Source organism: Lepisosteus platostomus, chromosome 3 (assembly GCF_059453375.1).
Source record: "Lepisosteus platostomus isolate fLepPlt1 chromosome 3, fLepPlt1.hap1, whole genome shotgun sequence".
In the NCBI taxonomy this organism is placed as follows: domain Eukaryota; kingdom Metazoa; phylum Chordata; class Actinopteri; order Semionotiformes; family Lepisosteidae; genus Lepisosteus; species Lepisosteus platostomus.
Window position 1 is genome coordinate 701,034 of NC_142613.1, and position 23,587 is coordinate 724,620.

The 23,587-nt window shown below is 51.6% G+C and overlaps 1 protein-coding gene across 2 annotated transcripts in view; it reads right to left on the minus strand.

Moving 5' to 3' along the window:
• Positions 1–87: 87 nt before the first annotated feature.
• The window catches only part of syn1 (synapsin I), a 66,474-nt gene continuing 42,974 nt past the window's right edge, over positions 88–23,587 (minus strand). The window contains exons 6-13 of one of the 2 annotated variants that reach the window (XM_088623637.1): positions 15,300–15,362; positions 14,609–14,751; positions 9,991–10,065; positions 9,451–9,553; positions 9,005–9,157; positions 8,797–8,902; positions 6,712–7,417; positions 88–4,718 (exon numbers count right to left, since the gene is read on the minus strand). In XM_088623637.1, the coding sequence (XP_088479763.1) occupies positions 4,580–4,718; positions 6,712–7,417; positions 8,797–8,902; positions 9,005–9,157; positions 9,451–9,553; positions 9,991–10,065; positions 14,609–14,751; positions 15,300–15,362 (1,488 nt within the window). In that variant the 3' untranslated portion in view covers positions 88–4,579. The remainder of the gene's footprint in view (positions 4,719–6,711; positions 7,418–8,796; positions 8,903–9,004; positions 9,158–9,450; positions 9,554–9,990; positions 10,066–14,608; positions 14,752–15,299; positions 15,363–23,587) is intronic. The other variant, XM_088623638.1, reaches the window with a different exon arrangement.

The window sequence follows — 23,587 nt, forward strand, 5'->3', positions numbered from 1 at the left end:
TAATTTTGCACAAAAATGTCATCTTCTTGTGAAAGACACAAAATGTTCAAGACAAGCAGGAAACATGAAAACAGAGATCTAGTCATGTTTAAGATATAATTATAGACTTTATTTATCGTCTCTTCATTTCAATAGCACAATAATATCATAGATTTTTTATATTTAGTTGTCACACCTACAATCACATCAAAGACACGTGTTTGTACAATTATTTCCTAAACAGCTTGGTCACAGTAACTCAGTGATGGTTTACAATTCTGTTAATTTTTAATTCTTTTTTTACTTTTTTTTTAAATCATAGGCTTTATACAATACACAGGGTGTCAAGGACAAACAGCTCCAGAATTCAGAACAGCATATTGCACTACAGAGGTGTACATTCAGAGCTCAGTCAGCACACTGAAAAAAATAAAGACATCTTGTTAAAGTCACTAAAAAACAATGACAAGAAACGTTTTTGTAAATCTTCAAAGGAAAAGATAAATATAAAAAAAACTTATCACTCCCTATCAAGAACAGTGGAATGTTGGTTTTAAGTAAAAATCACTCTCACTTCTGTGCAATGTCCAGTCTCTGTAGCTGCACTGCAGGCTGCAAGTGTCGATCCCTTCATGTGCAACAGCAGCCCAGCTGGGAGACCTGCCTACCCGCTGTCTTTACATGGCTGATTTCCTTATGGGAATCCAGCAGGTGAGCACACCATTCCCAGGTGGCTCCAGAAAAGAAGACAGAGGTTAACACCTCTACCTGTTCTTGGAAATCTGGATCCAGAAAGAATCCGGATACTTTGCACAATCTGAACAGTTTTTTTTTCTCTCTCCAACTGGAACAGTACCTACCTAGCAGCCAGCGAGCGAAGACATTTGATTTTTCCAGTGCAGAAGACAAAAACCAAAGCCAGCTTTTGTCTGGTGTTTTCTGCAGTTGTTTTGGTAAGCGTCAGAAGACTCCGACATAAATCAGCACAAACAAATAAAACAGTACAAAATATACAGCAAGCATTCATCGACACACGGACAGAACCACAGGCACAGGGAAAATAAAAGTTTCTTTTAAAAGAGAGACAGAAGCTTCACAATTTCATCATCATAGTAACCACTAACTGTACAATACTTTTATTTGGTTTTACAGTTTACGGTACAACTTATACATGGTGTATGCACTTTACTCACAAGGGATCACTCTGGATGCACAAAGGATGTGGGTTTATTTACAGCTGCACAGGTGCATTCTGGGGGGTCATGGGGTCATGGGGGCTGGGGGCAGAATTTGACTGAAGAAGCATCTAAACATGTAACCCACAGGGTGAGAGGGGCGGCACGGTGACAATATCAGCTCCTTGGAGGACGAGAGATGTGAAAAGGTTGCATTAGAATCCATTCGTGTCAGACCAGCGCAGGGAGTTTCTCCACTGTGGTTGCACAGTGCTTAAGGATTCGTTTTAGCGTAGAGCTGTTTTTCAACCTTGATTAAAGCTTTGAAGAATTTCTCTACTGTAATATAAAAGACAAATCAAAGCATTTTCTGGTCTGATCTTCAGATTCCAAGACAGTGTTTCTTTAGACCCTGGAATCTCTTCAGTATTTGGATCGGGATTCTGGATTTGGAGCTGGTTTGGACTTCGCACAACTCAAAAACCACAACAGCCCATTTGAGAACCATACAGGCTCTCAAGCAGCTACCATCCTTGCAGTTCTGAGGTTTTTGTATTTATGACAACATATTAAAACTAAATATTTTGAGAAAAGCGTGGAAACAGTTTCTTGCAGTCCTTTCAGAGTGCCGTAATTGAGTTTGAAATGCAGAGGGCTGCTGTCGCAGTGCCAGCTGTTCCCAGAGAGAGCAGCAGCTGTCACAGAGCACTGCGGATGTCAAGAGCGCTCCAGGATGTGTTTTAGTCTGATTTTAAGAGGAGAGTCTGTATATAACCTAAATGTCTTTCTAAATCGTTCCACCTACAAATGTAAATGAAACACTAAAGAAAAAAAAGAAAAAAGATTGAAACCCAGATTTCTAGATTGCATATTGTGTCCACTGTGGCACTGACAGGCCCGCAGCGCAGTGACCTGCTCCTGACCTGTCGGAATGACATTAACACTGTGCCGCTTGCATATAGATCTACAGCCTCAGCTGCTGATTTCGCAAGGCTCCTATTCTGCAAAGTCCTCTCTGAGCATCAGATATAAGAAAAGGAACTGTGACAAGGAAGGAAGATTCTCCACTGTGGTTGCACAATGCTTTGGGATCGGTCTTCGCAGACAGTTGATTTTCTAAACCTTGCTAAAAGCTTTGAAGAATTTCTCTGCTGTAATACAAAAGACAAAAATCAAAGCATTTTCTGCTTCGATCTTCAGATGTCAGGACAGTGTTTCTTTAGCCCCTGGAATCTCACCGGTATTTGGATTATGCTGGGTGATTCTCCAAGCTCGGCCCAGGTCTTTAAGAAGTCTCAGGATTTAACTTTTGCAGGCCTGGTCAATTAGCGTTATAATGATACGGACAGTGAGCCAATTGAGTTGAAGATCGATTTCAGACCAGTACACAGTAAACACCACCAAACTGCAGACTGGGGGTCCATCTGTGTTGATGCCAATTCTGGCCCCAAGGAGAAGGGAAGAGCTGGTTACTACGGGCTGGGCTGGCAAGGATGGGCAGGGTTAACCGAGACACGAGAGTGAAGCTGGAGTAACTTCTACAACAGGCCACAAGGGGCCCGGGGAGGGGGGGTGGGACTGGGGATAACATACTTGGCATAGTTCAGGGAGCCCTAAAACTGGAGACACTAGCCAATCAGAGAGTGGCCATTAAGAAACAGTAGCCAATCAGAGTGTGGCCAGTTAGAGACCCTAGCCAATCAGAGCATGGTCAGTCACTGATTTCCTGCTCAGCTGTTAAAGATGGCTGGGTTTGAAAACCAGTACACCGACTGTACTGTCGTAAGGCTGCCTTTCCTTCCAGTCTTGACAGAATTTGTGTATATTTTACAAGAAATGTATTAATTACCAGCTGTAACCAGTATGCTCAACCTTGGCAGGAAGCAGAGAAAAGATGGTATCTTCTGCATGAGAAACCGGCTCTCGCTGGAGCAGTGGTTGGACTGGAATGGCGTATGCACTTTCATGCCCTCACCCAGGCTGGAACAGGTCCTTCATACGGCACCCATTCGGCACAAGCCAAAGCCATAGCCCTCCGACAGGTAGGAGAGAGGTACGAGAGACTGTGTTAAAATCTGCTAGGAGTTTCCATCAGACCACATTTCCAGTCCTGCCGGACATTTCCTGCAGATCCTGAGTGCTGAGCCAGCAAAGGCCCTTCCAGTATTCTCCACACCACCCCCTGTGGCCCAGGAGGACTACTGCATGAATAAGACGAGGGAGGAAACAAGCTACCCAGTCCGGGGTATCCCTGAGACAAACACACAAGCTGGCTTTTCCAGTTTCAGGGGCTGAACTCCAGTTTCAGGGCTCGGATCTGAAGAGAAACGGGGAGAGACTGGGGAGGAGGGAGGAAGTGGGAGCAGCAACACTATATCCACAGTAACAACACAGACGTTCTACAGGAACCACTGAGTGTGACGACGAGGTTACGGCCCGCCGCATGGGGCGTGGGGCCCTGCTCTTCTGGGGACAGACAGTGCTGCGGCTGTGACTGAGAACGTCAGGCTCAGTCCTGTTCAGCCACTGACACTCAAGGGAGGTTTCAGATCAAAGGCAAACTAGGCCTCTCAACCGGCCACGGTGAGACCCCCGCATCAGGCCTGAGGAATCCCGCCACACAGAGCTGCAGGACAGCGGACATCCATACTGATCGGATTGGAACAGTGCGGGCAGGAGGCATCGGTCCCTATCGATTCCCAAAGGGGGATCTCTCCACTGGGAAATCAGCGATAGGTGGGGACTGAAGAAGAAAGCCAGGCCTTTGTTATAAACTGCAGGTACATTTTTGCAAGATCAGGAAGTTATCTACACCCAGCAGGGTAATGGTTTCATGGGCATCTTCTCTTGAAAAGACACGTGAAGGTTTTCTGTAAAGTACATGGGTGCTGTTTCCATTACAGAAACAAAGACGTTCCTGCTTGCAGAGCTGACTGTGCACCTGAGGGGAGGGTGCTGCAAGGCCACTGGCTGACAGGATGCCTGACGGGGAGGGTTCTGCAAGGCCATTGGCTGACAGGATGCCTGACGGGGAGGGTTCTGCAAGGCCATTGGCTGACAGGATGGCTGATGGGGCCAGGAGCACCAGCACTGTCTGTCCAGGTCAGATGGAGGGCAGAGCGATTCCACACACCGCGGACATGCAAATGAACAGGACGAAAACATGCTTGTGTTCGGAGCGCAGCGTGTGTGGCGCCCTCTTCAGGAGAATCCAGAGAGACGGACGGGGAGCTGAGGGGCGTGGGCGTGCAGGTGGCTTCCTCCTCGCGGAGGGCTCCCTGGGTTCGGGTCTCCCACTCGTCTCCAGGTGCCGGGGCGGGGGAGGAGCAGGAGTCCGGGGATCAGGCTGTGTTGTCAGGGTGACTGGAAGTGGAGTCCGAGAGTCCCCAGGGTGGGGGGGGAGGGGTGTCGGGGTTCTGGTTGGCTCAGTCTGAAAAGAGGCTGGCGAAGGACTTGCGCAGGTTGCGGATGGTCTCGGCCTTCACCTCGTCCTGGCTAAGGCTGGAACGGGGCGCCGCTGAAGTTTCTGGAATGTTGAAGGCATTGGTAAGAGACTGGGATTTGCTACAAGAGAGGAGAATGGTGATAGAGGAGAGGAAAAGACTATTAAAGTCATGCAGAGACCCGGGAGTGGGGGGGCTGAGGCAGGGGAGTGACGAAAGGCCACCCACCTGACCTCCTCTCTGAGGGCGCGGGGGTGGGGTGGGGTGGTTTTTAATAAGATTTACTGCTCTTGCACCTTATTCAATAAGACTAAGGCCCCGCAGAGGGCCGGTCTGCACTGACACACAGCACACTCAGGGGAAGGGAGCTGCAGTTGTGGAAATGGCGCTGGGAGACCTATAGGAGGCAGACTTTCCCACTGTGGTTACGGGAGGTTCGGGGAGCCGTGTGTTTCTGGGGGGAGCTCACATATTTCTGTGTATGTGGGAGAGATGGAGACAGACAGAAGGGTGGGAGGAGAGGCTACATGCGCACGACTGCGCCACTGTGCACAAGGCGAGTCGCACTCATGCACAGCTGTCCCAGCCCGGCCGGCTCTTCGCTCGATGGAGGTGATAAGGAACAGGACGTGACCGTGCTGCCCACGCACCCCTGATGCAACACCCTGCGCCCGTGCCCTGCCCGGGGTTTCCTGCTCACGCCCGGTTGGGCAACACCTCGTCAGCTGGCCGCCCTGGTCCGCAGAGCCGCGTTGGGCAAGACCACTGCACGTGACGGGCCTGCCACAGCGGAGATGCAGCTGAGGGTCACGGGCCGGCGGTGACCTCCTGAACTCCAGGAGAGGTCAGCCAGGCTTTACACTTCCTCTTTTCAGGGTTCTCCTTTGTTTTGGGCGATTCGCGATGTGGCACATGAATGGCACATAAAAGCTTAGACTCTCATATTGGCGATGTTAAAGAAGTCTTGAAACTGACTGTGACTTCTGTTCTACGAAACACATTCTGATATTCGTGAGCAGAAAATGCAAATGTTCTGTCAAGAATTTGAAATCACAAGTAGAAAATTAAATGTTTAACCCAGGAAACAGCTCTGTATGATATATACTCTGTACCCTCTCCACCCTGTGTTCATAAACAGATTTTTATCGTAAAAGAGAAAACCAGTTTCAAACCCATATTAGAGCTCCACTCCCCCAGACTGCCGGTCAGAATGTGTCCCGTCATTGTGTGGTCCCCCTGCTGTCCTCTGCAGGACTCTGTGCCCTGTCTAAAGAGCTCCACAGTGACGCTCACCGAGAGAGGCCCAGAGTTTAAACTTCTGCGCGACTGCAGCCCGAAGTGATGCTACACGAGCATGTCAGTGCGAGGAGCCAGAACCCGTTCTGGTGGAGCGTGCTGTCAGTCTGACTCGCATGGCAGTGACCCCCCAGTATCACAAGCAAAAGAGCCTTACCTTGATCGCAATCCACCCATTCATTTCATTTTTATTTTTCCACATTCTTAAAAAGAAAAGACCCCACATGACTTGGCATTGAATCTGTGCCTTTACGTAATTCTTTTCTGTGTCTAAAGAAACCCTTGCCTTGGTCTCAGTGCAGTAATTTTAGTATTCTGCCAAGGATAATTTAACCACAATAGAGACGAGACTCATGGGCCTGGAGGCACAACCTTTAGTACAGCGTCAGAGCCGCATATTTCCTGTTAGGACTGCAGCACTATGCTACATATTGCCGTCTGGAAACAAATCAAATATGAAAGAATTGAGAGGTCGATTGCCCTGCCCTGGGTGTTTAACTCTCGAGGGGGACGCGTGAGGACCAGACTACTGGTCACTACCTGCCCCCACACGGTCTCCTGTAAGGGGCTGCTGACCTCACTCCGGCCTGCCTGTGACCTGCTGGTCAGCTGTGCAGGACCGGCTGAGCGCCCCCTTGAGGAAGTGCTGTGTGGTGTACCCCGGTCTGGCGCTGTTACTGCCGATTGTGCATCCAGGCCCAGGGACACGGAGACAGAGAGGAGACGGAGACGGAGAGGAGACGGAGACGGAGAGGAGACGGAGACGGAGACGGAGAGGAGACGGAGAGGAGAGGAGACGAGCGAAAGGAGTGTCTTACTTCAGCTGCGGGGGTCCGCCCATGCCCATGCTGGGGTGGTCCTGGCTGGGCTTCTGGGGGGGTTGTGGCTTCTGCTGCATGGGGGGTCGCCCTCCGGGCCCGGCCAGCCCCAGCGGGCCCCCCTGGCCCTGGGCGGAGGCCCGGGGCTGCTGGGTGGTGGGGGCCACGGGCCGGCCCTGCTGGGGAGGGGGCCCCTGCTGGGGGGGAGGCCTCTGCTGCTGCTGGGGGGGCTGGGGGCCCCCCTGGCCCGGCTGCCGGGTGGACTGGCCCTGCTGGCGCTGCTGCGGGGGTCTCTGCTGGGGCTGCCCACCCCCTGGCTTCGGCCCTGGCGCCCCCGCAGGTCTCTGCTGCTGCTGCTGCTGCTGTGGGGGGGGCTGCTGGCGCTGCGTCTGGGGCGACCCCCCCTGGCTCCTCTGGGGCGAGCCCTGGCCCGAGGGGGGGCGCTGCTGCGGGGGGGGCTGCTGGGCCCCCTGGCCGGGCTGGCGCTGCTGCGCCCCCGCCGGCCCCCCCGGGCCCCCCGGGCCCCCCGGGCCCCCCGGGCTGGCCTGCCGCGGAGGCTGCTGCGAGCTGGGGCTGGGCGCGCGGTGCGGCGCGGCGGCCGGCTGGTTGAGGCCCTGCAGGGGCTGGCCCTGCGGCGGGGGGCGCTGCTGGGAGGGGGGCCCCTGGCGGGCGGCCTGGGCTCCCGGGGGAGGCTGCGGGGGGCCGCCTGTGGGACAGCGGGAGAGGAGGGAGGAGAGCGTGAGCCGGTCTGTAATTACGCGGCTGGCGGAGGAATCGCTGTCTCATCATTACTGAGCGAACGTTCAGCTGCGTTCCCAGACTCCCAGCCCAGCGCGCTCCTCCAGGCCCCACAGCTCCCCTGGAGCTGGAGCTCGGCCCCCAGGGTCTGGGGGACAGCTCTGAGTACAGCAAGGGGCCCCCGCCCCCCCGTTTCACTGTGATCAATTAAAGCAGGTGATTTGTCAAGTTGAGTGAATGAGAGATGATCTGGGCCGGAAGTCTGAGTACCGTTCAGCACTGGGGGCCAATCAAACAGATGAACCGCTGAACTGATTGATAAGTTGCCTGTGATCCCCATCTTCAGAGTCAGCGGCAGTGTTGCTGCCTCTTTCGCTGTCATTACCCCCCAGCAACACAAGATGGCGCTGTACAGCCCAGCGAGAGCCGTCCAGTCCTCAGGGAGACTCGCGGACAGCGGACACAGAGACCCCCTTTCTGCTCCCCTATCCCAAATCCACAAAGATAAGAACAACCTGCATCCCTGAAATCATGCCCCTGCCCCTGTCCCTGTGAGGAGCACGGCTGACTGTCCAGAGCTCCAGACCACCCGGCTCTCTGCTCCAGAGGGAAGGGAGATGTTCAGAGAGGACGGAGGGAACTAGCGTCCAGCATTAAACTGTAGGACTGTGCTGTGGTGTGCTGTATTATCTGGTGCACTATTGTACATCTTACATTGTACGGTGACATATGGAGTATTAATGGTATGAATACTGTTCTGTTTTGTACATGAACTTCAGCTCTACCTGTTTAACCAATAACTCTCATTTTGACACTCATCGATTTTGGCTGCAAAGGAACAAATCAAGGTGTATTCCATGCTGAAAACAGAAGAAAAGAAACACAGCTGAAGAAGGCTCCACAGCCGAAACATTCTGTTTCTTTTCTTCTCTTTTCAGCATGAAATAAACCTTTACTTGCTCCTTTGCAGCCGCAGCTGCCTACCTGATTTTGGGTGGCTGACCTTAGTGATTTCAGCTTTTACTGTGAAACGTGACTACCTCTTGCACTGATCATGTAATGTGCTGTACTCTAACCCCACTGTGCAAATCTCTCTGGAAAGGCACTATATGCATCGCTACAGTCATCCTCTTGCGGGTCTGGCCAGAGAAGTCTGGTTCACAATCGACAATCTTTCAGTCCCTTGAGCTGCGCACTCCTCCCGGCCAGATCCCTCTTGGTTTGGACACTCTTGCCCTGCTCTGCCCTCCTGAGCCTTATATCCCAGCCGCCAGCTGCGAGCTGCTGGCTCCTGCCCTGCGGCCCCCGTCTTCCTGCACACGGGTGCGAGTCAGTGTCGCTGCTCACCTTGTGGCGCTGGGCGCTGCTGAGCTGGGGGTCCTGTCTGGGGACCCGGGGCGGGCCGTGGCTGTGCCTGCGCGGGCTGTGGGGAGACCGCCTGCGGCACGGGGGGCTGTGGAGGTACAGCACAGGGAGAGCCGGGGGTCAAGAGCCGAGTGAGCGCAGAGCTTTCTCCAGAGAGCGGGCGGCACGGGGCCTGGCAAGGGCGCGGTACCTGGGCAGGCTGCGCGGCAGCCGTGGGGCGCAGGGGCGAGGGGATGGGGGTCCTGGACACGGTCTGGTTCATCTTGTTGAGGACGAGGTCAGCGATGAGGGCGCGGTCTTCATCCTGGTGCTCTCCGATCAGGGGCATGGAGCAGCCCACCACCTGGAGAGAGGGGCAGGGCGCCCGGTCACAACCTGACAGCCGGCCCGCAGGGCAGACAGTCCGACTCCGGCTGCACCTGCTGCACACCGCCAGTGTCTCTCGCTGTCTGACCCAAACTCAGCTCTGCAGGTCTCTGCTTACTGCCTGTTTAAAGCCCCCCTGCAGGGCTTTGTCTCTTCAGGACCAAGATTTTAGACCTTCAGTCAAAAAAGGCAGGTGTGAGACCAACAAGAGATGAAGCAGGCGTGAGACAGGAGGATAAGCGTAGCGCGCTGTGAAGATGAGCCTCTCACCTCGATGATGTAATCCTTGCCGTCTTTGCCATGAAGGGCTTCTACCGCGCATATGTCCAGCCCCCCGAAGATCTCCGAGCAGGAGTCCACCCACAGCCGGTACCTGCAACAGCGAGGCCAGGTGAGAACGCCGCCCGCAGTGCGCAGGCTCACCGGGGAAACCCCACCCTTCACCCGTCGGGCTTCGCACTTATTCTCCGCCTGCCACGTGTGCAGGAGTCCAGAGTGCAGTATTAAGCAGTTTGCACACCCACAAACTGTGGCTGAACCCCCACAACGCAGGCTCACAGGCCAGGACGGGCAGCTGTTTCAGGGGTTCCCGGAGGAAAGCTGGGCGCCCCTGTTCATGCCTCACGGCTGGTCGGGGCGCCCCACTGCTGCAGCCCTGACTCGCCTCCCTGCTCAAAGCCCCCACAGGTGTCGGATCTGGGGGCTCCTCCTAAAGCGGGCGGACAGTCGGTCAGCTCTGCCTCCTCTCGCGGGGCGTGTGCAGGCTCTCGCGATCGCGGCCGAGCAGCAGGAAGCAGGAAGCAGCCTCACCTGTCCGACATGGCCACCTGTTCCAGCATGGCGGAGCCCGTGTTGGTTTTCCAGTTCCCCGAAATGGAGGTCCTCCTGTCAAACGAGAGCCGTGTTAGTCTCAGCAGTCTGCACAGCCCCGCCCTGGCCACCGGCACACCCCTGCCCTGCGGCCGGGACCACACTGAGGGGACTACGGACAGAGCCGCCGACAGGTCACCTGGAACAGAACCATGGGGACCCAGTCACAGGTTCTCCAGAATTTTGGGGTGAAATGTGAAATCCGCTCTGCTTGCGTGTCTCCCGGATTCTCTCCGGTCAGCTCTGAATCACACCTCGTGGCATTTTCAGAGCGACTGAGCCAAAGTACTTGGAAAACGCAGTAATACGAGGAAGGAGGAACAGAGACTCTACACCTGCTGGACAGGGGAAGCCGGCAGGAAGTACTGGAGGAAGTACCCCCAAAGTCAGGGGGACAGAAGTACCCCCAGAGTCAGGCTGACAGAAGTACCCCCAGAGTCAGGCTGGAGGTCACCTCGTTACCCTGCTTGTTGCGAGGCGCAGGAAATAAACTTGCACGCCGACAGCGACGCGGTCTGCTGGCGTCACGCTGTGTCTTTCCACACCTGTGTGGGGACTAGAGTAGGATCTGGAACAGAGCAGGGCAGGATGAGCCCACTGGAGTCCAGGGTTCCTGGTTGCTGGTGGCAAAACCGCTCCACCAGGGGATCTGCCCCGGACCCCCGCGATCCCACTATGACTAGAAGTGTCACCACAGCTCTGGCAGCCTGCCCACTGCACACAGACAAACTCAGGCCTGGAAAACAGTGAGCTCCTGGGCAGCTGATGAGAGGAGCTGTGGAGCAGAGAGAAGGCAGGGGCTGTATGGTACTGTGTGAAGGGGCTGTCCTACAGCTCTCACTGCACAGAAAAGCACCCGGGCTTCCTCAGACTGCTTCCAGGGAACTGGTCTCGTCAGCCTGTTTCAACCACCTCGTGTGCTGCAGTTGTCGAAATTATTGCACATGCAACACAATTCCAAAACAATAAAATGTCAAAATTCTTTAATACACACAAATTGCTCACTGGCGCAATCTGACCAGCTATTTCATAAGTCACATCAAAACATTTACTCATTTTTACTCTTAAAGTGATATTCAGCTCCTCGATCTTCCAGTTTGCTATCCTTCACCTACAGCTGCTTCAAACCACTTCTACAGCCAGTCGGTAGGTCGGGCATTGAGCTACGCAGCTCTATTGCTACAAAAGGATGATAATTGAATCAGACACTCACACTTTCCAAATACATTTAATTAACAAGAGTATGTTGTTCAGCTACTGTTCTATTGCTTTTGAGCACAAGAAAACAGAAGTCAGGCAAGTGCTCAGAGCCACACCTCTCTAGGCCTCTTACCACTGCCTCCAGAGTTTTGTCACAGATCGGGAGATTTTGCCTGGTAACGCGACGCGCCCACAGCCCGCCCTGCCTGAGCTGTGAGATATCGGACGTGTCAAGAGATAAGGGACACGGGATGAGATTCTCCAGAGAAGAGAGGAATGGACACAAGTCTGGAACCGTCACATCAGGGTGTTCCGTGGGGAGGCTGGATTCTGCCCGTTTCCCAGAAATATGTGGGGAAAACTGTCGCGCTCGGAGACCCCTACCCTCCCGGCTCTGCCACGTCTCCTTGGCCGAAATCAGTGAAGAATCAAGTGGAAGAAGACCTACAGCAGTTCAGGGAAGACGCTTCTATTCTCGCACTCCTTGGTCAGCAAGATCAGGGCACGGTCAGGCCAGGTCCACCTCTACCTCTGGCATGACCTACACATTGCAGGACAGTGGGACAGTGGCAGTGACCACTGTCCCCAGTGTCGCACATGTTTCTTGAAAATACCTGTACCTCACCAAGTATATTACTGAAGAGTGCACTACACCCTAACACTGCTGGAACCATAAAAGAAACACAGTTTATCTGAAGATCAGGATTTTTAAGTTGCGTTAGCATTTTTTTTCAATTGCTAGATAAGAGCACAAAGACATATTACAATTACACACATGCACTTTCTTGTAAAACTGTGGACACAGCCCTGGTGCTGTTGTTTGAACCCTGTGACCGCACACAGGGGAGAGGGAGAGTAATCCGATTGGCCCACCTTCCTCTCACACCACAGGGGGCGCTGTGCGAGGACCAGCAATGACTGGAGGAGAGGAGTGTCCCACACTGACAGCCGGGGAGCCACAGGGGGCGCTGTGTGTCTGAGGACCAAGCAGGTGTAACTGTGAAATTTACCTTACAGCAGGATGATGAACTGTATTTCCCACAGTTATCAGGATATGAAACTGAATGCAGTTTTGAAATGTCCTTACTGGCCTTTAAACATTTACTGTCTCACAACACTGTCATAGTTCAGTGTGGGAAGACTATAATTCACTAAAATTCTGGATATTGACTTTTCCAGACATTGTCACTTAAAATATTCCAGCGTACAAAACCTCAAAGCCATTAACAATGAAACAGGAACTGCAGAAGTCATGAACCTCTCCTGACATCAGAGGGTGTCCGAGCCTGGTTCACTGGCAGGCCGGCTTAGGAGCTCAATTCAATGAAAGAACATCTGCACTCAATCAAAGCTCTTTCAAATGGAGATCTTATTTCCACAATAATTCCTCCGACCCACCCTTTTTTACTGGAAACTGTTTCACCAACAGACATTCCAAAGAGATAGAATCACAGCAGTTGAAAGTGAAATTCCTTTCATGTACACACCAGGCACTTCCTCAGAACCGAGAGTGAAATCACAAGCTCCTTTCGCTCAGGAGCCCTGACCCGGGGCCAGAGACGCGCAGGGCACTCAGCCCGCTGCGGAGAGGCAGCCCAGCTCTGGCCAGGTGAGGTGGTCACCGGTCAGTCCCGCCTGTCCTCGCGCGACCTGCAGAGTGCCGAGTTGTACTGCAGGAGCCGGTCACACCTCTTCCTCTGGTCAGTCGGGCTGGCTGGCGCGGACGGGAAGCTCGTTTCGCCTGTGAGCGATCACTTCAGCCCCCTCTTCCTCCGTCACAGAGCTCAGCTCTCAGCCACAGCCTCATTCCCGTTTAGTCTGGGTTTCTCTTTGGACTCTCAACTCTGACCATCCTCGTGCTCTTGGACTGCTTCCCTGGACCTGGGCTTTGAGACACTGCCTTGACCCGGCTCTGAACTGTGCTCGTTTCTCGAAAAGAGTAGGGGTGTTACCCTGGCGTCCTGGCCAAATTTCCCATTGGCGCTTACCAGTCATGGCCTCCTAATAATCCCCCTCTATGAATCGGCTACATTACTCTGCTCTCATCCCCACTGATGCCCTGCACTATGGCTGTCGTTGCATCATCCAGGTGGGGCTGCACACTGGTGGTGGTGGAGGGGAGTCCTCATTACCTGTAAAGTGCTTTGAGTGGAGTGTCCAGAAAAGCGCTATATAAGTGTGAGCATTTATTATAATTATTATTATTATTATATCCTCTCCCTGCTGCAAGCACCACCCAGTTCCACAGAAATTACAAGTGTTTGAATAACCTCGGACTCCTTCTAGATCATAGATTTCTAGTCCGGGGGCTGAATGTGCTCTGTTCCTGTAAATATCTCTGTTCTTTGTGTCAGGAACTCAGCACTGTGTCTGAAACCTTCAGTACATTCTTGTTGTTTATGGTTCTGTTTCATTTGTTTAAAAGTTGGCCTACGCTGTATTTCATCTAGACAAATGTGCGATGTGCTCATTGTTATTTCCAATCCTTTCCTAGTCTCCCAGTTTTATACGGATTACTGTACAGCTCTAATGAAACCACTTTCTAGATTTTCCTCAGATGTTTTTTTTTTTAGTTTTGCATTTGGTTTTAGGAACACAGCTGTTGCATTCTAATGAGTACAACATTTTTAAAGAAGTGATTCCTATACCTTATAGCGGCTTGTAGTTATTAGACGTATCTGTCCCTAACTGGGCTCTATTTCAGGAAATGATGCAGGATTGACGATGAGCTGAAGAGCAGTAGACTGGGACAGGACTGTGCAATCAGTCCAGGAATACTGGAAACAGTGGAACGGCACTCGGCCACAAATACACAACACAGGAAGTCCAAGGTTAGAAAGCAGAGGATTAAACATTTGATACTTGAAAAAATACTTTCTAATATGATCAATAGAGATCAGGTTCCAGCTGGAGAAATGTAATATTATTAATTGCAAGCCCAGGATGAACGCATATTAAAAAGGCCAAGAGAGAGAAGTAAGAAAAATTTCAATGGAGACTCAATTAGAAACAGTCTAATGACACTCTGAGCTGAACTGCAGTGGAGCCCAGTGTCCAGCGCTGATGGAGCTGCAGCCATCAGTGAATTAAGACTTTAAGAACTCAGGCTGGAATGAAAACCATCCCTGAGGGATGAGCCCCCACACCCAGTATGATTCTGAGGGTTGAGGTTGACCTCTGACCCCTGACCCTGAAGGGGATTCCCCATGAGCTGAGGGAAGACCTCTGACCTCTGACACTGAAGGGGATTCCCTGGGTTCTGCAGTTGACCTCTGACCCCTGACACTGAAGGGGGTTCCCCGGGGTCTGCGGGTTGTCCCCCAGGGCCTGAGGCATGACCCCTGACCCTGACACTCACATGTAGGCCTTGTAGTTGTTGCCGATCTTCTGGATGCGCACATCGTACTTGGCGTCGATGAAAGGCTCGGATGTGGCATAGGTCTTGGTGAGCGCCACCACGCTGGCGATGTCCTGGAAGTCGTAATGGTTGTCCACTTTCACCTGGAACAGAGGGGGCTCGGTCAGTAAGAGCACTGGCCCAGTTCCCTTCCGCCCTTCGGGAAACAGATGCTACACCTGGACGTCCTCGCGAGGGACTCACACCATGACCAGCTGCCATTAATCTGAGCTCTTCTCTTCTCCAAGATAACTCAGAAAGAGGTAGCCTTAACTCAGTGCAGTGTTATACTGACTCAAAGTGCTCAGATCCCTCTAAGCGCAGGGCTGTGTCTGGAGTGGGCTGTCCATTTCTAACTGCTTGTTTCGCTCCCTGGAGAAACAAGCGCCTGACTGGGCAGCGCCGGGCCCGGCCTGCTGTCCCCTCCGCCACATCGTGCTCCCAGGGGGCTGCGGGGGCCTGCTGTGCATCGGGTGCGAGCTCTCAGTGTGCCGCACGGTGAGATGGGTAAGCTCCCTGGCGATTTCTGCTGTCAGTCTCTCACTGGTGTCACAGGGGCGCTGGAACCCCTCAGGAGTCTGTCTGAGGGAGACCCAGCGAGCTGGAACACTTGCAGAACGGGTGGAGACGGAGGAGGAAGCCGTGACCTTACCTTTCCCATCCCAGAATGCGCGTGTCCCATCTTCACCACCACTGGGAACCTGGGCGTGGTGATCTGCAGCACAGAAAACAGAACGAAGCCATGAACTAGGGACACCCACCAGTACAGAGGTCAAATTCCGCACAGTGCCACAAGCAGGCATATTTTGCTCCTATTTAATGGTTCTTCTTGGTCATTCTTGTACATTAGGAGCAGCTGCAGTTTTGTGACTTCCCTCTGTAAAGTTCAATCACCTCAATCACCACATAGGCTTCAGTGGTGAAGTCAGAAATATGGATAGTTCACAAAACTTTGCATTTATAGAGTGCTGTTCATCCCAGAATATCTCAGTGTCATTCAGACAGGAGGGGACTCACTTCACCCATCATTGAAGTGCAGCCCCTACCTGAGCAACACTCAGCAGCTGAGCCAGGACACACCTGCTATAACAGTCAGGGCCCTGGGGTCTCTAGTGAACTGATAAAGAAAGTGGAGAGGCTGAGACTGGACTGGGCTGTAGGCTCAGGTCTGTGCTTTTTCTGAGACACTTTCGTTGTATGTCTTGTACTACCCACCTTCAGACTGCTGGTTTTCAGAAAGAGAATAGACTAAAACACATCACATGGGCACCCAGGCCCTCATGCCCTGCGATAGAACTCAGACATTGAGTCAGTGGCTTGTGTGGAAATTGCACAACTTCCACATGGCTGAACAGATCCTACTGACAGGAAACAGGAGAATCAGTTGAGTGCGTCTGCTGTGGCACACCCCAAGCCCCCTCACGGCCTGCCACACGCCTGCGACCTTTTCACCCTTCACCCTCTGGCCAGCCTGTAACCACAACCACAGTGAGGTCAGGGCTATCTGCACCGGCAGGACCACGCTCTGGGCAGGTCACAGCTCCGAGATCATGACCTCTGCACTCCACACTTCTTTACTTTGTATTGTTCATAAAAGCGGTAACTTCTGTGACAGTAGAATTTACGGGATGCTTCCTGATTTGTGAAAGTCAGACAGTTGCAGATGAAGATGATAAATGACAAACAAATTGACCCGGTTTAAATAAATCAAGATGGCCACCATTAACTATCATAACTTCCATGACTTTGAAGACCTCTGGAGAGATTGCTTTCCTTCTCTGCCAATAAAGACAAGAGTTCCTGACCCATCCCCGCTGTAGAAATGTGTGACATCATCGCCTGGCACGAACAAGAGGAGGCGTTCGGCCCATCAGGCCGTGTGACAGCAGCTCACTGATCCAAGGGTCTCTGTTTCTTCTGTTGGGGTATCAGCTTCAACGACATGCCTGGCAAGCTTGGTCCTCTTGTTTGGGGTCTGTCTTTCCCTCCGCTCTGAGGTCCTGACCCTCGTGTCCCGAGCGCTTCACCTCGGGCGTCCTGACACTCCGAGGAAAGCCTGGGCTCCTGAGGTCCGAGCAGACACAGAGACTGGCGTGGTCACCGTGAGCTGGTTTAGCAAAGAGATCAAAGAGATTCCGCTTCTCCACAGCCAGGTCAGGCCCTTACTTCCCCATGAGTAAAGACCAGCCCACCGCAGGCTGGACTTCCCAGCAGGGACTGTAAACACTCACATTTCTCCAATCACATACAGCGCCGAGACACAGTGTGTGAACCCCAGAGATAATGGAAATTTCGTAGTTTTGCCATGAGAGCCTTCTTGGATCAAAGCCAGACTTGTATTATAAATTTCAGTTGTGTAATTTATTGTATCCCAATGTAAATCTAATCCCTATAAACTCCTGTCCTACTCTTCTATCCCTCTTAACCAGCTTGCGGATAAAGCATTTCACTGCCGACAACACCGCTGTATGCTGTACTGTTTGCGCACTGATCAATAAACCTTGATTGATTGATTGACTTTATGTAAATATCTGCCAGGGCTTATAGTAACCCATTTCCCTTGGAGCAGATTGATGTATGATTGAAACGATGAGTAATTAAGGGCAGTGTGGTTGTGCAGAGTTTAGCATTGCTGCCTCACAGCATAGAGGACCTGGGTTCAGATCCTGGGGTACTATCTGTGTGGAAAAGGGGGGCTGGGCATCAGAATATGAACAGCATGTGAGTCAGAAGAGGGGATCTCTGTATTCATCCATAAATTCACTATATTCATCCCTGAAACTACATTTGATCCCTGTTGAGATTTTCTACCTCGATTTTATTTAAACTGTTACTCAGCCCAAGCGGCTCCTTCTACGTGCTGGATGAGGAAAACGTTACCAGCTGTGTTTCAAAACAAGCGAGGGGCGCCCCGAGACCCCGCTCACACCGGCTAACCAGGCTGACGGGACTGAGCCGACGAGAAAGCCACTTCCCCTGTGTGTGGTCCCGCCCACTGCTGTCTGCAGAGTGGAGAAAGGGAAGGAGTCAGCCCAGGGGCGCCCAGCCAGACACGCACTCCGGCAGCACAGAACCGGCTCTCCTGTAGACAGGGGCCTCTCAACCGGTATTAATCTGGCAGAACGTGACGTCAGGAGTGTCAAAGTCCCCCTCCCCCAACACCACACTCTGCCACAGCACCAGCGTCAAAGAAACAGGCCAGCTCACTCCCGCGAAATTCCTCCTCTGAGTCTTGAGCTCTGGAAATGGTAAATGGTTTAAAATTCTTTTGATGTCCAGTTTCCGGATGGGGTTGCTCCCCCCGGGCAGCACAGTGGCGCAGTGGGCAGCATGGCTGGGCTCGCAGCGCTGGAGTTTCTGGGTTCGATGCTAGACCTGGCGTGCTGTCTGTGTGGAGTCTGTATGTTCTCCCCTGGTGGGTTTCCTCCTGCAATCTAAAGACAGGCTGGTAGAAAATAACTGACTTTTGGGAAAAGTGGCCCAGGTGTGCGCGTTCCCTGTGATGGACTGGCGTCCTGTCCAGGGTGAACCCTGCCTTGCGTGTGTTGCTTGCTGGGATAGGCTCCATCTCCCCCACAACCCTGAATTGGACTGTTATCACGATAAGTGTGATAGAATAGCAAATGCATTTTTCTAACTCATACAATGTTTTAAATCGCTACTTGTTGAGCTGCTTACTCTCTGCGTTTTCGTCTCGATTGACTCTTTCTGGCTTTTTAGACTTACTTCCCTTTGACCTCGGCTTACGGATTTCATTTCGGATTTGTTGCTCTCGGCCTTTTGGATTTCTGATACCTGGCTTTTTGAACTTTGTCTGTTTTTTTGACTATGGTTTGTGGATATCGTCTTTGGCTTATACACTTGGCTCTTTCATCGGATACCTGGCTTATTGGAATTCGGCTCTCTACTCGACTACGACCTCTGGATGACGCTGCTGGCCTTACTGTTTCGCCCTCTGCTTACGCCTCTGCACAGGCTCCAATATTCCCCCGTCTCTATTACAAGATCGTAACACAGACAGAAATCAGGAGCTCCCATCACTTCTACAGCAATGACCCATCATGAAAGTCTTCTGGATTACAATCATTACAATTTTCCCAGAATTATTTCTATATATAATGTATAATGCATAATGTTTAATAGAAGGATTTCCTGAGTTCCAACAATCTGACACCTGCTATCTGTATTATTGATACAAATCTGAACTTCCAGAGACGGAGCGAAGACTAATCAGCCAGATGGCCAGAGTCTCTGGAAGGGAAATTTGTCATTTGAAATATTACGCAGGAGCTGGGAGCTGCAAGCTGGGACGGGCTGAAGACAGTCTGCGTCAGCGTGCTGATCAGCTCTGGATAGAGACCAAAGATCTCATCACGGCATCATGAGCGTCAGCCAACCAGCAGCACGAATCAGGGCTTGAGAGAGTGCCTGCTGCCTCTGTGACGTCTCTGCCTGCTGGTCCGTCCGCCCACCTTGCTTGGCGTTCACGGCTGCCCACATGGCTGCTGGTCCCCATTGACATCACTTCTCTGAAAGCCCGTCAAAGCTCGCCTTCCCAGGCATTCCGACTAAGCCTGCAGGGTCTTGGTCGCTTGCAGGAAAAAGCCCAGAAAGGTCACAGCTGCACGGAAGCCCACTCTGGCTCTCTCAGGAGGGCTGGGTTGACCTTTGACCTTGGTCAAACAATTTGCACAGCGCATTTGTGAGCTTCTTTGCTTTTATTGTGTGCCCAGCATGTCATTGAGATGGAGAGGAAGCAAAGTTCTTAGAGAGGATAACAGTCTCATACCATTGCAACAGTGAGTACAACAGCTGCAGTGTTTATGCTGAATCCAATCGTATTGACCTTTACAGCCCCCAGGGGAACTTGTCTTGCACATCAAGAGCTCATAAAGATATTAATGTGCACTTACAAAACAATATTCAACAACATCGCTCAATCAGAGCTCTTCCAGTATTCTTTGTAAGGCTCACACCTGAAGAAAGCTTCACAGCTGAAACATTGTGTTTTCTCTCTTTTCAGCAGGGAATAATCCTATGTATTACTTTTTCCTTTGCAGACTACGCATGCTGACGCAGCTCCCCACCTGAACTACTTCTTTGTACAGAGTTTAAAAACAACAACAACAACAACAACAACAACAAGAATCCTACCTGCAAACATTTTTTTCATGATTTAACATGGGAATACTTTTAGGTATAAAAAGTAAATGCTCTCTTAGTTTTTATACAAGGATCAGGTACCTCCTCCCAAAGGGTAGGAGAGTATATTCTAAAAAGAGTGTGTTAGAGAGGTCATCTAAGATGGATGTGTAAGATTAACAACATGTCACTTCGTTAGAAATGGAATGAGTCCAGGAATGTGCCAGTAATCTCGCCACCAGTCCTGATCACTTCAGCTTGCTCAGCTTGTTGTTTTCTGCAAGGACAAGGCATCTCCCCAGTTCTGAACACAAAAGGTTCAAACGCTCTGAATAAAACTCTTATAAAAAGTGCCAACATTGTGCTTTCCTGTGCTTGGCGTTTTGTCACGTGCCTCACATGGACATGTTCCATAAAACGTACAGGCTATAGTAGGTCATCATGCTTCACTGAGAACTGAGGAAAGCCATCCACAATTCATATAATTCATCACATGAATCCTGCTGCCTTCGTGTGCTGCTGAGCAATACAGGAATGGCTATTTCCCTAGAGGAACATCCGGCTCTAGCTGGTGAGCTGGTGCTGCCGGTGACCAGCTCGCGGTGTGTTCCAGACTATCTGAAACCAGCTGGAGCTGGTGTCAGCCATGGTGGCCTGCCTTGCATCAGCTGCAGACGATGGACTCATTTTGCTGTGATGTCTGTGGAATTGCCACTATGACTGATTTAAATGATTATGCTATTGCATATGCTATTCGTGTAAACATGAATAAATAATCTTTGAATGTCTTTGTGAACTCTTATTTCTGCTCAATAATATCATTTTTTTAGACTTCTATTGAGCAGAAATAAAAGTTAACAAATACAATGACCAGCTTGACCATCTCTATATCCAACTGGAACAGCAACAAACCAGCTTTGACATGCTCAGAATCCAAGCACGTCAAAGCTGGATAGGGTAGTCCATCTCCTTTTGGTGACATCATCCGCTTTTTGAAAGCTCCAGGCCAGCCATGGTTAGATGCATGACTGCAGTGAACTCTGACAGCGGAGGAGACAGAGGGATGTGTGCTTCCAAAGGCAGAAAAACTGTCATTTAAAAAAATAGTTTTTATCAAGAGAGAAGGGACAACCCAAACCTCAAACCTCACTCACTTGCGCTCAGATCAAGGTTTCAAAACTACACATCCTGTCCAGAGCCTCATCGACGGTCCCAAGGAATATAATAAGAGAGGACTCACTTCCTCCCTCACTCCACAACTGCAGCCTGGGAGACACACAGGTCTCGTTCTGCACCAGCAGCCCCTCCTGGGAGACACACAGTGATCATTCTGCACCAACAGCCCCTCCTGGGAGACGCACAGTGATCATTCTGTACCAACAGCCCCTCCTGGGAGACACACAGTGATCATTCTGTACCAACAGCCCCTCCTGGGAGACACACAGTGATCATTCTGCACTAGCAACCCCTCCTGGGAGACGCACAGTGATCATTCTGTACCAACAGCCCCACCTGGGAGACACACAGTGATCATTCTGCATTAGCAGCCCCTCCTGGGAGACACACAGTTCTCATTCTGCACCAGCAGCGCCACTTGGGAGACACCCTCCTCTGGGCAGGCCATGAGCAGGATACTTTTGTGTCATTCATTTTGTTTATTAGCTACTTACTAACGAACAGGTATCTCCGTTTCTTCAGGGAAACTGGTTAAAATAGCCAGCAACCTGCCTGTTATAAGAAGAACAACCATCCTTTAAGCAGTCAGAGAATATTCTACAAAGTCTGTGAGGTTCATGAAAAGTACTTTCCTCATCCTGGGGGGATTGTGCTCATACTGCTATACTGATGCCAGTTTTCACTGGTGTTGAAACTGAAACCCTGGTTCATCTTCACCAGTGAGAACAGTGTCGTGGGACTGAACTTCACGACTGTGTGGTTGAAATTCTCGGCCTGGTCCCGTCCAGCCCTGAGGAACAGACTCACTCTCTCTCTGCCTCTGAGCCCCCCGCTGGACCCCAGGTGTTCCTGTGTCTTCAGGGCAGGACAGCAGCACGGCAACCCAGGATCGAGTCTCGCACGACTGCTTGATTCAGGCTGTCCCAGCCAGGATGCCCACGAGCATCGGAAACCTGGCTCTAGACACCCTCATTCCATTCCAGAGCCTTTCCATTCATTGCTAGGAATAGCACGAGGTATTCTGAGTCTCTGGACATTCCCACATCCCCCATGAATCAGCCACGGGCCTCCTGCTTTCTCACAGCCACCAGAAAGAACAATTTCACGCTGCGGCCCGGCAGCGCAACTGGAGTCACAGTGCAATCCCACAGCCTCCCCCAGGCCCCTCGCCAGACGGCACCGTGGCCACAGCTTTCACAAGGCAGCGTGGGAGACTTTTATAGGTTATTACAGTCTAATTAAGGTGCGGTCGCCCCATGAAACAGGCGGTTTCAGACTGAGATGGCAGGAACACTGACGCAGCATGACACAGGCGGGCACAGGCGGGCACGCAAGCCCATTTCCACACACCAGGCCCGTCTGCCCATGCCCCTCCCGCGCTGCTCTCCAGACACGGCCGCGGTGCTGCAGAGGTCACTCAGGGTTGGACTGAGAGCCAGGACGCATGCCAGCCCCAGTCCAAGCCCAGCATCTCCTCTTGTGGTGCAGATTTCCGGCCTTAGAAGAAACAGCTGGAGGTTCACGCCAAGGCTGGCTGTGACTCTGCACTCTGGAGCTCCCTGCGAGGGAACCCCAGGAAGATCAGGGTCACCAGCGGTCACTAGAGGCTGTGCTCCCTCTGACCTCTGAGCTCTCCTGGACAAGACAGTCTAGGCTGAGAAGAAAGGACTTTAACTGGTGGAAAGAATGTCTCCTGACTGGCTCAGCTGCAGGTCCGAGCATGACACAGCAGTGTCCCAGTGACCCCTCAGCCTCCAGGCATGTGGTCGTTGCCTCCTGTGGTCAGCACCCGCCGTGCGCGGCAGTGCCGTGTGGCGTGTAGCGTGTCAGGAGAAACAGCTCATGGCTGGGCAGGTTGGAGGAGTCTGCCTCTGCCTCCTCATTCTGCCCACCTGAGCACAGAGGTCAACATGCTGACCCTCATCCAGGACGGGTACACCATCCCAACATAAGAAAGCCTGCGAACAAGAGGAGCCCATTCGGCCTGCCAGGACGGTAACTGGTTGATCCAGAATCTGACCCAGCTGTTTCTTGAAAGAAGTCAACAGCAGGGCTGGGCAACTTATTCCACACTCCCACAACTCTCAGTGTAGAAAAGTGCCCCCTGTTCTCATTTTTCAACACACTACTCCTCAGTTTCCATTTGAACTAAGATCTTCAAAACATGTTGAATCCACACATTTTCTAACTACTTTATTGAAAATACAGGCCTATCCCAGCAAGCAATGGGTGCAAGGCACTTGTAGAATCTAAATTTCTCAAAGAAAATAAAATACATAAGAATAGGACAAAAACAGAGGACTAAAACAATCAACACCATTGCTACTGAGCACAATGCAAATAGCAATTTATCAGAATAAAACATACAGTGAAGGAAATCCTGCAAACTCAATCCCTAATCTTCATGTAAAACCATGAATTAAATGGGCTTGATGAGGATTTGGGACATTATACTGTCTCTGTGAGCAAACAGACTGATAAACCTAATTAATGGATCAAACGAAGCCAGGTTTTCCGGAATTGGCTCATGGCTCATGTCTTGTCAAGATTCCCAGACTGCAGGCTGGGGACAGAGCTCCGATCTGGATCCGGACATACGTCACCCACATCTTCTGTCCTCTC